General features: G+C 37.3%; 1 protein-coding gene across 3 annotated transcripts in view; it reads right to left on the reverse strand.

The window, feature by feature from the left end:
• Window positions 1-16860, reverse strand: part of LOC150079783 (uncharacterized) — a 168754-nt gene that overhangs the window by 96669 nt on the left and 55225 nt on the right. For all 3 annotated transcript variants that reach the window (XM_090382695.1, XM_090382694.1, XM_090382693.1), the window contains exons 4-5: window positions 15276-15524; window positions 5444-5488 (exon numbers count right to left, since the gene is read on the reverse strand). In XM_090382695.1, coding sequence (XP_090238821.1) covers window positions 5444-5488; window positions 15276-15524 — 294 coding nt within the window. The remainder of the gene's footprint in view (window positions 1-5443; window positions 5489-15275; window positions 15525-16860) is intronic.

The raw sequence follows: 16860 nt of genomic DNA on the forward strand, positions 1-16860 counted from the left end.
TGAATTTAATCATGAAAAATATGTCGATTTTGGGTTGTACTTTGGCCTTCTTCCTGGTAAACTAAAAGGGGTTTTAATTTAAAGTCCCCCACAGCGTTACCACCCAACAATAAAGTCAACCGATCCTTCGCTGCTTTGAAACTTGGCATATTTTTTTCTTCTTTCAATATGAAACTTCTTTAAAAACTTGTTGAGAAGTATAACACATAATACCCCTCTTCAATAATTTTAACAAGTTCTTTTTTTGTTAAAATTATTGAAGAGGGGTATTATGTGTTTAAAATCAAGTTCTTTTTTGAAAGTTTTGGCTCCTTGATCTGCACTTGCGACTTCTCCCTGAATTTTAAATCTATTCATCCAGCCCTTACTAGTTTTAAATGGTTCCACATTTTTTTTTTTTTTTTAGGTGAGCTTTCTTCAGATCATCATATAGGCTAATCTCTTTTTTATATATACTGTACATATAATATTTAACTTAACTGAATTCTGCATTGCATATCATCTTCAATAAAATTAGTTGAAGTCTCTTCATTTCAATCCTAATAGCCGGCCACGCCCTAGTTGCTTGCAGTGGAACAGCTGTCTTTCCCGGTGATAAAATAAATTAATTCTTTATAATTGTTCTTACAGTTAAACCTGCCAGTCCTAAATTATGGCACACATTCACTTGTCGTTGACCAGAATTGATTTGCTGCAAAACGTCTAATTTAATTTTCAAATACAGTCTTTTTCTTACATTTGTAGTCTTCGTACTGCGTCCAGACGTTGTTGCTTTTTCATTCTTATCCACCATTATTAACTCTTCGAAAATGTAACTGCATTGGTTGTATTAATTATGATACAATGTTCAAGTAAACTGTCTGTTATGCACAATGTCTAATACTATACTGAGTGATTACTAGACTTCTGATAAATGCACATAACGCAAATATAACATGCAATATACTTGATAATTTTTTAAAATGTTGATCTTGGAACAAGTAACAAGTCACTGTACTGCAATTAAATTAGCGTGTGAGAAAATTTCACTGAGCATGGGAAAGTTTCTCCAGTCAGCGTGGGAAATCTTTTAATACTGTTTTGCTGTCAACTTTTTCAAGCTATCGACTCCATCAGATGAAACGTTTTCGTTAAATATGCCAAAAATGCAATCTGTAGGCTGGTAAAAGAGTATTATAGTGATTTGTGACAGCATTTTAATCAGATACGGGTTTATAATATAAGAACAGCATTATAGCAAATGAGTAAAGTGAACCGCGTTATAACGAGGGCCTGCTGTACTACAGTATTTTGAACATTCATTCACTTATATGTTATTGCTATATGCAAGTGAGGGGGATGGGGGTCATGTTATATGCTCTTTGAATCATCATGTGCTCCAGAAACAGCTACTAACTGAAGAAAATTGGTCATCACTGATTTCGTAAAAAAAAATGCATTAAAAGCCAGTTGTTTTCTTAACTCCTGTAGGAGTTTCTGTAGCAGTAATGGTGTCATTAACTTCCTAGTTCTTTAAGTATGTTGCACAAGTAAATTGGAATTATAATTAGAGAAATTGGAGAATTTCTCCCTGCACAGGTTAAAATTTGCTTTCAAGATTTGAACAGATTGGTAAAGTCAGACCTTTGTTATATTACTAAATATAATGCAGTTTCACCGAAAAAAATGGATAAAAATGATAACAGGTTTATGGTAAAAATTTCTTTAATGAACTTAATCAGTTCCTGAATGAACTGATTTTAAAAAACAAGTTAAAATAAAAAAAAGTAATTAAATCACCAACAGCTTTCGGATATAAGTTGCACTTTCTCAGTTGGGAATGTTAATACAAAAAAAAATAGTACAGAACGTCACTAGCCTGGCTATGGTGGTCATGCAAGGTAAAGTGCATGACACAGGTGCAGCCAACAGTCCGCAGTTGAGAGTAGAGGCTTGTGGTTGTAACTGCTATGCTTGGGTATGCTGCATGTGCCAACATTTATCATTCAGGAGGATGGTTGTTTCAGTGATGGGATGAATGTGACCTCCTCTGATCCGGTTAAAGGAATCACCACAACATGAGATGTGGAATAATTCCAACCAGACATGACATAGTGGCGGGATCGGTCGATAATCTCAACTTTGCAGTGTGGGTCGATGTCGCGTTGGGTAGACCAGAAGTGCTCCGCGATCGCTGAGTGTTCAAATCCACGGAATGGATTGCTCTCTCATGTTCTGAGACTCGATCTTTGAGTCTCTTGCCAGATTCACTAACATAGCAGCCAGTGCAGTCATGGCAGGAACTGCAGTACACACCAAACCGCTCAGCCCCTATGGGGGGGGGGAATCCGTGTCTTTACCCTTGAGATGAGGGACCGCAATCTCCTGCCTGGAAGCTGCAAGCACTTTATCCTGTTAGCCAGTAAGACCCTAGAGAGTAGTTGCGACAGGTTCAGGTCATCATCATCATCATCACAGCCATTTTCAATCCACTGCAGGATAAAGGCCTCTCCAGCAACTTTCCAGTTCCTTCTGTTTTGAGCATTGGCCATCCATTTACTACTTAAAAACTCATGAATTTCATCTATCCATCTCCGCCTTTGTCTTCCAGGTTTTCTTCTAGCTCCTCTTGGGTACCATTCTGTTATTTTCTTAGTCCATCTGTCATCATGTCTTCGAGCTATGTGTCCTGCCCAAGACCATTTTAGTTCTTTAGTTTTGATAAGAATGTCCTTTACTTGAGTTTGCTGCCTAATCCATGTGTTTCTCTTCTTATCTAACAGTCTGATTCCCAATATAATTCGTTCCATTCTTCGCTGTGTAGTTCTTAGCTTCTCTTCCATTCTTTTGGTGAGTGCCCAAGTTTCACTTCCATAAGTCATGGTGGGGAGTATACATTGGTTCATTATTTTACGTTTCAGACAAACTGGGATATTGCTCTTCAGTATGTGACTATATTTCCTGAATGCTATCCATCCAAAATTTATTCTTCTCTTGACTTCCAGCCATTTATCATTATTACAGATTACAGCCAATGACTTGTCCCAGATAAGTATGACTCCACCTTTTCAATTACTGCTCCTTCAATCATTATTTCCCTTTCCGTGGCATACTTGTTCATCATTACTTTTGTTTTAGCCATATTCATCTTTAGTCCAAAATCCTTACTAACTGTGCATAATGATTAAGATTTTCCTCTAATTCTTTGGGATCGTGGCTTATGACCACAATGTCATCTGCAAATCGTAAATGGTTTAGGTACTCTCCGTTCACATTGACTCCTTTCTGCGACCAGTCTAATCTTCTGAAAGCTTCCTCAAGGGCAGCAGTAAACAGCTTCGGAGATATTGTGTCTCCTTGTCGAACTCCTTTCTCGATTTTAAATTTGCTACTGTCTTTGTCTAGTCTAATAAAGGATGTAGCACTCTCATATATTTTCTTCAAAATCATAATATATGGAGTATCTATGCCTTGTCTTTCCAGTGCCCGAAACACTGCCTTATGCTGTATGGAGTCAAATGCCTTTTCATAATCCACAAATGCCAGGCATAATGGTGTTTTATATTCATTTGCTTTCTCCATTAGCTGTGATATTACGTGAAGGTGATCCATAGTTGAGAATCCTGTCCTAAAGCCAGCTTGCTCTTTCGGTTGATTCTCATCAAGTATTCTTTCTAATCTGCTAGTAATGACCCTTGTGAACAACTTGTAGATATGGGATAACAAGCTAATTGGTCTATAATTTCCAATTTCTGATTTATCTCCTTTCTTATGCAGCAAAACTATGATTGCATTATTCCACTGCTTGGGCATCACACCTTTTCTAATGCACTTTGTGAAGAGCCTTGCCAGTTTTTGTGTTATGTCTCTTCCTCCCAATTTTAACAACTCTACAGTAACTTCATCTTCCCCCAGGGCTTTCCGATTCTTCATTTTCTTCAATGCATGTTCTACCTCATCAGGAAGAATATCGGGTATGTCGTATGTGTTGGTACTTTGCAATTCAGGTACTAGGGGATAAAGACGGTCGAGGCAGGGTCATTGCTATGTGTGGCCCTAGGGTTAGCTGCTCAGTCACGGGCCTGTAGGTCACACCTACCTAAAAAAGGAAGAGCATTGTTCCATGTTCGATTTATTTTGTGATATGTTCCAGTATCACTTTGTCAGCAACTGTTGTCTCTGCTTTCATCATCATAAAACTTACTTTCTGACAAATGATCCTCAAGAAAGTAAATTTCAAATTGGTTAAAGTAAAGACAGCAGTGACTGATAAAGTGATATAGGACTGCATGATGAAATGTCTGAATGTGCCAATCTGTTTAGTTCTTTGGGAAATAAAGGCAGATTTTAACTTATGGATCATCAAAAATACAACTGATGAATTTGGGAGACCTTCTCCTTCCCATCACAATGGAGAGGGGAATACCAACCACCACAGTATAGGTAAAAAAGTTGTCACAATTATCCATAGCCATAAAGTTTGGAAAGTTTAGACACATAAATATACACTGAGTCGACAGAAATCATGGGATACCTACCTGGTAACGGGTAGGGCCAACTTTCACCCAGATAAGGGCAGTCACACGGAGGCACTGGGTCCACCAGTTCACAAAAGCGTTCCACACATATTTCCATTCATACTTGTTGCACTGCTGTCCATAATTCTGTTGCATTTGTGGGTGGAGGATCCAAAGCTCGAATGGACCTTTCCGCAGCATCCCAAAGATGCTCCACAGGTCATGTCCGGTGAATGGGGAGGCCATTCCATGGTGGTAAGGTCTGAGGAATGCTCTTTGAACCTGTTATAGTCACCACAGCTCTGTGGGGAGGCGCATAGTCCAGCTGGAAGAGTCCATTGCCCTGTGGGTGCACAATGACCATGACAGAATGCAGATGGTCTGCAAAGACAGACACATAACCTGGACTGTTTAGAGATGCATCCAGACTTACCAGAGGTTAGGTTAGAACAGACAAGATGATCCCATACAACAGACTGGACATGACCCTCAACTAATAAGAAGGAAGAGACTACCTATTTGAAATTTCAGTGCCCAACACTGTGTCAACTGCCAGCATAATACCAAAGATTATACTAAAGAACCTAGGAGCAACAGATTTCCCAGAGAACACCTACAACGAACTCCAGAAAGCTGTGGTATGATGAGTACTTGTATCAGGTGTATGAGATAGTTGTTATATCTGACTATTATTATTGGTCAAGGAATAGAAAAAACCGTAAGGAGAAGAAAGAGGAGGATAATAACCACAACAACAATGTATAATATTGAACCTTATTGAAAGACAAAAAAAAAAAAAAAAATCAGAATAAACGTTTAAAATGCCTCAATATTTTGTGATATAAAATGAGTGCTTGTACATGTCGCTGTCTAGGATACCAAAATATCTTAGGCTTCTACTGATTTTAAGAAGTTTCAATGACAAAAATATAAGCACCAACACTTACATGACTGTCGTCTAGATGTTGAAATAGGAGAGCTCTGTCGTAAACCTGTGAATAAAGTAAATGTCAGTAAACATCCTAAAATAAAACAATAAGAAGGATTTGTTAAAACACTTGTTAATTGGTAAATTGAAAGCATATATTTCAGTTTCTGGTAACTAACTTTTATTAGCATCCAAAATAATTTGTCTCTGTACTTTTCTCTTACTGTTCTTTTGTAATTATGATTGATAATGAAGGCGACTTTTACTAATATATTGATAGAGGTTTGTGTTCTGGCTCATATTACTAGATTCCTACTGGCAACATGATTAGGGTTGCCAAGTAACCTCCTCAGAAAAACTGAACAGTTATCTGTTTCATATATTTGCAGTTTCTGATTTTTTGTATTCATGTAATTTACTTCAGGTTTATTTTCTATAAGTAGCTCATAGACCTGGTCAAGCTCCTTGGTTCATTCTGATTTTATATAACGCGATTTTGAAAGTGAATTAATATTTAATGTCCATAGATTTACCATTTGTAACTTGCCGCCACTGTTATACGATACAACGTATAACCCGTACTAGATAGCGTAAGGTAAAACTAGATAGCAAAACACATAGCATGGTATTAGAAATCTGTTAGCTTAGTATAGTATTATCAATTAATCAGTAAAATTTATTAATCTCGTTAAACTTCAGTGTCAATTAAATTGTACTTTTTTAACTAAATACATATAAAGACTTAGATTTTACAAACGTAACATTATTAATTAATACATATCACTTGATAGGAGATAACGAAGTTATATAACGAAACTCAGAGATAATACTATATACTAAAAAAAATAAATAGTGTTATAACTGCATTGGGATATAAGTTTAGGGTTATAATTTTGTATTGAAATTAAATTGAAATCATGATTCAGACAAGAGCAGCAAAGCAAAAGCCTCAATCTAATGGGAGTGCTGTGGCTCATGAACTGAGGAGGCAGTTGTCCTCTGAATCACAGCCTTTTAAAATGTACTGCTTATTTGATGTTTGTGGAGCAATCAGGGACGGGACAGGATACTGCCAAGGGGAAAGTATTTATGTGTGCACGATGTAAGGAGTGTGAGGAAATCAGACGTTGTTACAGGCCTATATGAGAGCTTGAAGGACAGGGTGGATGCCCTCGAAGGATCAAAATTGAGGAGCCCATCAAGCTCTCAGCTGCCCACATCAACGCCACAGCTTGCACTTGAACATCACGCAATACAGCCACAACCCCCAAGGCAGAATGCGCTGGTCCCACAGGAACCAGTAGTTGTTGGTGACTCTATTATCAGGGAAACGGGGAACATGATATGTAAAAAGGATAGGTGGAACAGGATCAGGGTATGTCTGCCAGTGGCAAAAGTTGATGACGTAGAGCAGATATCATCTTTTAAGGGCACAAAAGGCGATATTGTTGTACACAGCACTAATGATATTAAGAGTAGGAGACCAGCGGAATTACTTAACAAGTACCGGTCACTGTTGAAAAAAATTCTGGAATTAGGATTGAATTTGAAAGTGTCTGCAATTCTGCCTAGACACACGATGGGAGGAAGTAAATGATGAGAGCCTTGTTGATCAATTCAGCCCTGGAGAGATTGCGCAAAGCTCGAGGGGTAGAATTTTTCTCAGCCTGGTCTGTGATTGTTAACAGGAGAGAGTGCTGTGTTAGGGTAGCTAAGAATAGGAACAGTTGCATGTATACTTCGAGTACACCAATGCTAGGAGTTTGGTTGATGAATTTGAGGTGTTGGTCAAAACATCAAAGGCAGTTAAAAGGAATGCAGAAATGGAATTTGGGGAGTACAATGTGTAAAGGAAGGATAGACAGAATAGAAAGGGAGGAGGAGTTATGCTATTAGTTAAGAAATACACAAAATCCAAGGAAGTACAGCTAGTCGACATGGCTGGACAGTGCAGTGTCAAATAAGTTTGGTGTGACATAAGCATTAGGAAATCAAAATTGAGAGCAGGAGCGTGTTATAAGCCGAATGACTCTGATACGTATAATAAACAACTGTACAGGGAAATGGAGTGGGCCAGTAAATCAGAGAGTCTTATAATTGGGGATTTTAATTTCCCAGATATCGACTGGAATTTGTGGGTTGGTCACTCACATGCTAGCAAGGCTTTTGTGGATTTATTGGATGATTGTTTTATACAGCAGGATGTTCAGGAGCAACTAGAGGGAGTAATACCCTTCATCTGATTATCAGTAGTGATTCTTCATGCATTAAGAATCTGCAGATAAAGGGACCACTAAGTGGCAGTGGTCACAGTGTGCTGATGGGGATTTTATTTAATATTATTATCCATACGATGCAAGGAAGCCTGAGGCTTATGCTGCCCCAGGAAAAAAAAAAGTTCCCGAGTAACCCTGAGAGAGAGAGAGAGAGAGAGAGAGAGAGAGAGAGAGAGAGAAAGAGAGAGAGAGTGTGTCAAAAGTAGAAGGGAATAACCAAGAAAGAGAAGAATGATGATATCCAGCTCAGGAACCTGGGTGTGCCAAGCCCATACTCAACCAGATGTGATCCCCCATTGTATTTAAAGAGGTAACTACCTGATGGTAGTTACCTCTTTAAGTAGAGGGGAAGGGCTTTTGCAAAGGTGACTACGGAGGTCAGAGACAGTATTTAAATTCTATACGGTGGGACCAACTGATAATGTTATCAACAGCAAATTCAAAGTGGGAAGCATTCAAAGAATTAATCTTGGAATCTAATAGGCTTTTCATACCAACTAAGAAATATTGTTCAAGGTTTAGGCCTAAATGGATGCAAGATGAACTAGTGAGACATATATGGCAGAGAAGAAAATGCATGGGATACATATAAATTAATGGGTGACACGAAAGCCTATGATAGATATAAGCTGGTCTGTAACCAAGTCAAAAAGGAGGTTAGGCAGGCAAAGGCAGATTACAAGAAATCTTTGGCAAAGGATGCAAAGAGTTCTTTATTTATGTAAACTCTAAAAGGAAGGGGATGAATCAGATTGGTCTGCTGGACATCGATGGTTCAACTGTTGATGATCCTGCTCAGGTGGCTAACAAACTAAATGATTATTTTGCATCTACATTCACACACGAGGAGTTATTCAGGGAGGGGAATGCCTGAGGTGACTTAAACTCTGGCAGTGAGTTTGATGATTTTGTAATAACTGAGAGCAAAGCAGAGAAGAAATTATTGAAGCTAAACATAAGAAAGGCACCTGAGGTGGATGGGATCTATCCAGGTATATTAAAGGAAGCAGCAAAGGAAGTTAGCAATCTCTCAGCCATAATTATGAGAGCTTCCTTGGACTCAGGAGAGGTACCCATGGACTGGTGATGTGCAAATGTGACCCCAATTCACAAAGGAGGATCAAAGGGCGACACAAGTAATTACAGACCTGTTAGTTTAACTTCTGTTCCAGGGAAATTAATGGAGGCACTGGTTAAAGAAGCACTGCAGGATCACCTAGACAAGATGACAGTTATAGCTTGGACACAGCATGGCCACATCGTAGTATCCAATTTGATTGGATACTATGATGTGGTCACAAAGGAACTGGATGCAGGGGATAACTTTGATATCATATATTTGGATCTTAGAAAGGCTTTTGATACTGTAGCACATGGAAGACTGCTTCACAAATTGGAGCAGTGTGGCATTGGAGGCAAATTGCTGCTATGGATAAGGGGATGGTTGAGTGGGAGAAGACAGAGTGGTAATCAATGGACACTGCTCTGCGTGGACTAATGTTATTAGTGGAGTTCCCCAGGGTTCAGTGTTGGGCCCATTTTTGTTTTCTGTATTTATTAATGATATTGATAATGGTATATCAGGCTTAATGTCCAAGTTTGGAGACAATACGAAGGTAGGAAGGGTTGTTAATGACAGTATACTGCTGCAACAGGATCCAGAAAAGTTGAGCAGATGGGCTGAGAGGTGGAAACTAAAGTTTAACATTGACAAATGTAAAGTACTGCATATGGAAAGCAGTAACCCCAGAGTAAAGTATCAACTCTGTGGTACTACACTGACAGTAGTAGAGAATGAAAAGGACCTGGGGTTAATGGTGCAGGCAGATATGAAGTTTTCTGAGCAGTGCAGACAGTCTGCAAGAGTAGCTCATGGTGTCTTGTTAATGATATAGAAGAATTTTTCTAGTAGGGATAAGGAGGTGATTATCCCCTTATATAAGGCAATGGTCAGGCCACACCTTGAGTACTGTATACAGGTCTGGAGGCCTCATTTTAGAAAGGATGTACAGCTGCTGGAGCAAGTACAGAGAAGGGCAATGAGATTAGTGAATGGATCAAAGGGTTGCTCTTACGAAGAACAGCTTTCAGAATAATCGGCTGAGAGGGCATAAATTCAAATTGCGGAAAGACAGTTTTAGGATAGATGTGCGGAAGTTTGCCTTTTGCCAGCATGCGGTTGATTGCTGGAACAAACTTCCATCTGTCATAGAAGTTGATAGCTTAAATAGATTCAAGGCAGAAGTAGACAAACATTTGGATCAAGTGGATGAGTGAAATTAAATTTCTTTTGAATTTTTTTTTTTTTTTGGCTGATGCTATATAAGCTTGCTTTCCTGCATCATGCGCTTTTACTAATGATAATGATTTGGGATAACTTGTTATATTTCTTAATTCTTTGTGCACTTGTTAGTTCATTGACAAAGACCACTGTACATCAATTCACTGATACAAGTGATCTTCAAAATATCTATTTTTTTTTTAACCTTTAATGATATTGAGAAGTACTGGAACCTTTTTTGTTTTGTTTTGTCTTGTTAAGTAAAATCAATTAACTTCAATTTGGTTCATAAAAACCTGTTCTATGAATTGCATTACTGGATGGCAAATTGGTTCTCCAATACAATTATATTTAAGTTAAAATTAAATAATATTTAATATTTAACTTAATGCTTCTGATAACTTAGCTAGACAACTTACTGTCTAGAATTCTGTTTTAAGCTAACAAAACTTTCAACGGCTGTAAGGAAGTGTGCCTTGGCCTTGGGAATTCACAATAGAAAGCTGCCTGGCAAACTAAGTCTGAAAACTTACTAAATGAATTAATAAAGTTGTACAACTTTTACTATAAGTGTATTAAATATCTGGAGTCATAAGCTTCATTGAATTGTATTTCATATATAAAAAAAAAAAACCTTATGGTAATGCATCAACTTTTGGCATTCAAAAGTTTTCTCTTACTGTTCTTTTGTAATTATGATTGATAATGAAGGTGACTTTTACTAATACAGTCCATTCCTGTTATTTGGGACACATCGGTGCATTTTGGCCCGATTAAGCGGCTGCCCCAATTATCCGAAGTTTCACGTAAATAGTTAAAAATACAATGTACCCCCTTTACAATTAGTTCACTCTATACAATCAAATCATGTTATGATGAACTCGCCATAGTAAAGTACCATTCACTATACAATGTGTAGTAAGCGCCGGTCATTGTGATCACGTTTGTGAATTGAATTTTAATTCTATTAAACAGTTATTCTAATTAGAGAAAATAGGAGGAATATTATCCACAGGCTATAAAAGTAAAGATATATTAAGCACAAATTTATCCTTTATTACCTTACCAATTAAAAAATATTGTGAAAATCAGAAGAATATAAGTGATAATCGGAATACAGTAATACCCCGAAGTTACGCGATAGGTGGGTCCGACGAAAATCGCGTAAGTCGAATTCGCGTAAGTCGGGGTACAACTTTGCATATAAATACATATAAATTTTGCTTAATTGGGACCAAGGACTAACAAAAACACTAGTTTAGAAGAAAAATATTAATAAAATTGCAGTTCTTTATACATATTAATACAAAATATGTATTAAAAAAACAAATGACTTACGTAAAAAAGTTATTTCGATGTCGATGGCTTCATAAAATCTAACAAATTCGTCTGACGACACAGCGCCTTCTTTTTTTCACGCAGAATTTCTTCGTAGCAAGCTAATAATTTTTTTATTACTTGCTTTGTAGCTATAACGCGTTCTTCATTGGAGTCTATGTTTTCTAAAATTTTTAAGCCCTTTTCAATTTTCAACCTGTCAAGTTTGCAATTGTCATGTGCTTTTCGCCGTTGCTTCATTTAGGCCTGTAGCACGTGCAATATCACATGGTCTTTCATTTCGCTCAAAGTGTTTCACAATTTCATATTTTTTTCTCTATCGACAGAGGCGGACTGGCCATAAGCCTTACCGGGGAAACCCCGGTGGGCCAGTGTGATTTTGGCCATAAACCATAGTATGAGGCCACTATAAATTTTCCCGGGTAAGAATTTTTGATCCAGTCCGCCTCTGTTTATCGATAATTGCTTTTCTTTTTCTCTCTGAATCTGCAGTGTCTTCACCAGGACGCTTCCTTTTCACACCTTTTAATTAAGTATTTTACTCATTTTTAGGGAATAAAGCACAATTACAAAACGAGGAGGCACGCTTGATACGCATAAACAAAGCTGCGCGCATGTAGCAACTGAATAAACAACACCATAAAGGCAGAGATACGCTATTAACACCTCACATTTCTAGGGGTTACTACCATAAAACAATAAAAATCCAGTTGCGTTTCTGCTAGTGAAATCTGTTATAAACTGGTAGTAAACTCGATCTAATTGCATACCGATAGCTGGAATTGTGTTGGTTTTTACGTTATTATGGTGAAATGTGTTTCCCCTTCACTGATATAAAAAACATAAAAGCAGCAAAGTTGAATTTTGTTCATCTTTTGCTCTCATTCTCCGCCGTCGCACCGTATATCGATAACATATGAAAAACGACCTTGAAGATAGTGGGCGGCAGCGTTGCCAAACGAAAAAATCAAGAACCGCGTAACTCCGAGTTCGCGTAAGTCGGGGTATTACTGTAATTAATACGTACTGTAATATGTACATACTAACTAGTTGACATGTCTGTTCACTGACATTTGTGGGTGGGGGGTTAAAATTTAAAACAGTAAAAAGATAAGCAATCAATAACAAAGAAAACAGCACACATAAATTGCAAGTAACACAATATGTGCAAGTGAGAACGGAGTTACGAGTTACAAAGCTTTAAAAATAGGAATGAAGAGAAGATCCTGAAAATTAATATTTTTATATGATTGAAGATTTCATGGAAGTGTAAACACATTTCACCATAATAACCCACAGAATTCCAGCTGTCGGTATTATCGCAAATTCAATAAGATCGAGTTTACTGTCCGTTTATGATAGATTTCATTAACAGAAAACCCAATAAACAAGTGACTGCTAATTGTTTTTATTGTTTTATGGTTGTGAACTCCAGAATTTTGACCGAAACACGTGGTACCGTCGGAGACAATCGTAGGGTAATCTCCAGTGCTGTGGTCTCCTGCCCCGATTAAGCAAAGTAAACCCTGGCTATTTTCTCGATTGGTTTCTGTTTTTTTAAGATTTGCCCCAAATAAACGGCTGTCCCGATTAACTGGTGACCCAAATAACCGGAATCCACTGTATATTGATAGGAAAGGTTGGTGTTCTGGCTCATATTCCGAGATTCCTATTGGCAACACGATTAGAAGTTCAGAGGGTTGCCAAGTAACCTCCTCCTGAGAAAAACTGAACAGCTTTCTGTTTCACATATTTGCAGCTTGTGGTTTTGTGTATTCATGAAGTTTACTTCAGGTTTTGACAAAAAATACCAGACACTGACAAGGAAAGGTTGGCACACAAAAAGAAAAAAATCTCCATCCTCACTGGAAGATTATAGTAAAAGATACTAAACTACGAGAATACTAAAGATTAAAGAATACTGTTCTACCTAAACAGAATAACTGATGATTAATACAACAGATTTCAAAATTTATGTGGGGGGAGGGACATTTGTTAAAATTTGAGGAAAAACTAGAAATAAAGCTGAATGTAACTAAAATTAAACTAACAAACTTATGAAATTATAATACCTGTAAAATTGACATAATTACAAAATACCTGACATTTACATGTCCAATTTTTCTCAATATCTTTACTGGACAGTAAATGCAAATGCCAGACACTTGGCAACCCTAGGAGATGAAAATGTGCAATTTATTTTCTTTGAAATTAAATCTGTAATTATATTAGTTTTTAATAAATGTTAAGTTCATTTATTAATCTTTATTGCTAAATTGAGAGAGGGTATCATTTCTGCACAGTAATGTACATGTTAAATGAAAGTGAACTCCCCTCCTCCCAAATCTAGAGCAAAAAAAAAAAAAAAAATTCAGAATTGCATATTATTAATTCTACAGTGGGAATTACAAACAACAAAAGGAATCGAAAATGTTTTTTTTAGATTTTTTTTTCAAAAATGGCACGTTTTATAAGAAAAATTATGTTAAAGTTTCAATGACATCCAGCATAAAAAAAAAATGCAAAAGAAATCATGATTTTTTTTTTTTTTTTTTTAATGTGAACCCCAAACATGAGAGGTATTAGAACCTATAGTACTTAGTACTGTGCTTGGGTTGGAGGTTGAGAAGTCCAATTTGTTGACATTGGACTTGAACTTCTGTAGATTGTAATTTTCAGGAAATATGTATGAAGGAAGGTTGTTCCAGAAAACGGCAGTTGAATGAATAAATGAGGAAGATGAAAAGTTGGTTCTGTGGGATTGAAGTTAGACAGTAAATGGATGTTGGCTGGTGGCAGCACGTGTTCAGACAGTTTTGAAAGAGAGAGCGGGAATTATAGAAGCCAATTCAGAAGAACAGTGCCCATGGAAGTATCTGTAGAGGAGGCATGCAGCAGAAACAGTACGTCTATGAGAAAGCGAGTGGAGAGACTCTGTTAGAGATGAATCATTAATTAACCTAACTGACCTCTTCTGAATGGAATCAAGAAGCCCGAGAGAGGTTTTGGGGGCACCACCCCAGTTGTGGGAACAATATTCCATGGCAGGGCGGATTTGCGATTTATAGAGCGAGCAGCTGTTTGGAAGAAAAGTAACGCCGAGAGCGAAAGAGAAAACCAAGTTTTTTAGATGCAGATGAAGCAATATTTGTAATGTGCTTGTGCCAAGAGAGATTAGAAGTCAGGGTAATCCCCAAAAGAGATATATCATTTTGCCTAGAAATCGGAGTGTCATTAAAAATAAGCAAAGGAGCAGAAGAATCCTTTTTGCGAGATATAAGACAAGACTGAGTTTTAGAAGGGTTGAAATCAACTAAGTTGTCTTTGCCCCACAGGAGAATTACCTAAAGATCGGCATTTAAGGAATTGGTAGCAGATTTTCGAGAAGTTGAAGCTGATTGAGCAGGACAAGGTTTCTCAAAATGGAAAGTGGAATGCAATGTGCTATCATCGGCAAAACTATGGATAGGATAAAGTATCACAAATTAAAAAAATTTAATTTTCGTTTGCACAGTACAATTAAAAAATTGTCTGATTTTCGAAGAAAACCTCACATTTATTCAGAGCATTAAAAACATTATCAGGAACATTTTCACAAAATTGTAGACCCATACGAACCATTTTAAAAGCGTTAATCATTTCTTCAAGAGTTGGCTTTTCTACGAGTTGTTCTGATGCGTCTCTTCAGTGTCATCGTTAATTTCTTTGTGATCATGGTCACGTCTAACATGCCTACTTCTTTTTCTATACAGGCAGACTTAATTTAACTATTTTAAATTTTCAGCAACATTCCTCTTTGGTCAGTGTCAACAAGAATGTTTATTGAATTATTAATATGGTAGCAAATTTGACACATTTATATAAAAAATGTTTCGATTTTAATATAACAATCACAAGTGAGGTGGATCTAAAACTTTACAATACCACCTTATACATGATAATTAAAACACACTTACTTTCCTCTTGCATCCTTGCTATCTCTTTGATATTAATAACATCGGCAACAGGGCTCACAGGCTGAGCTATATTCTCATTTGTTGCTGCTTCTTTACTAATTTCTTGGTCTCTATTATTATTAGTAGTATCATCATCATCTGGGGATTCTATAACAGGAAGTGAGTCTATACTTATTTCTTCTTCACCAGGGCCTCTCTTCTTTTTTGAACGGGTAAAAGTACGAGTATCTATAATCTTTTGTTCAGAATCTGCATTAAAAATAAAACAAAAAAAAATAATAATAAATAAATAATACTGTTTTATGTGATATAACAATTTTTTATCATTTAATATTATTTTAGTATCATAGTAATTTCATACATAAAAATATCACTTAGGATAAATAATAAGAGACAATGCTTTGCTAGATATCCTTACATTATACACTGCTCAACAAAATTAAAACAAAGTGTTTTACATGAATATTTTATTGTGAAGTGTTGCCGAAGGCAAATATTTGATATAATAGGCATTCTGGCATACAAATTCCAAGTATCCAATAGAAATCAATCTACCACCTTACAGAGTTGCACATTATGCAAACGATGATGTCCAGGGTCCTGAGCTGGACATCATCATTCTTCTCTTTCTTGGTGATTCCTCTCTCTCTCTCTCTCTCTCTCTCTCTCTCTCTCTCTCTCTCTCTCTCTCTCTCTCTCTCTCTCTCTCTCTCTCTCTCTCTCTCTCAGGGTAACTCGGGAATAATTTTTTTTTGGCTGGTGCTGCATAAGCCTCAGGCTTCCGTGCACCATATAGTTAATAATAATATTCATGCCTATAAAAAACACAGGTTGCTCAGTAGAATAGCCACATCTCCAGTATGCAGGACGGCAAGTCATCATTTAGATAATTCTTTGAGGTGGTGGGCCATTGGATGACTAGAAGCCGTGCAGTCACAAGTGGAGGTGGCATGTTGTATTAATCTGTCACAGATTCTAGATGTTATTTCATCTGGAGACAAAAAGGAATGCAATACCATCCCTCCAACATCAGAGAAAGGGACACTTACTGTGAAGGCAGTATTCTCATGTGGGGCAGAATAATGATCAATGGATGCACCCCTCTTCACGTTTTTGAGTGGCATTATCATAACATCATATCATAACATGATAATGCCACTGCACATAAAGTTCAAAGTGGAAGAATAAACTAAAGATATCCAACAACTGCAGTGACCAGCATGATCATGGCATACAATCATCAGCATCGCACTGCATGCTGACAGCCAACTCCTGTGCACTGGTGGAAGAATGGGATTTGTTACCACAGAATGGGTGAGCAAGTGCAATTGCCTTATGGTTGACTATCTCTTGTGGAATGGAAGTCATGAAGTGGGATAAGAATTTTGAACTAACTGAACTTATTCACTCTAGCATGTCAGGGGTTCATGGAGCTCAAAAGGTCCCTGATCTGATTTTCACTTACCATCTCAGCAGTAATCAAGGGCATTACAGTTCAGCAACTGACTGCAGACCACACTATCACAAAATGGGTGCACAAACAAGTGTAATGTGCAAAGTTTGGTGGTCAAAAGAAAGATGGGTT

The sequence above is a fragment of the Mastigoproctus giganteus genome, chromosome 10, assembly GCF_048544385.1.
Source record: "Mastigoproctus giganteus isolate SK-2022 chromosome 10, ASM4854438v1, whole genome shotgun sequence".
Classification (NCBI taxonomy): Eukaryota; Metazoa; Arthropoda; class Arachnida; order Uropygi; family Thelyphonidae; genus Mastigoproctus; species Mastigoproctus giganteus.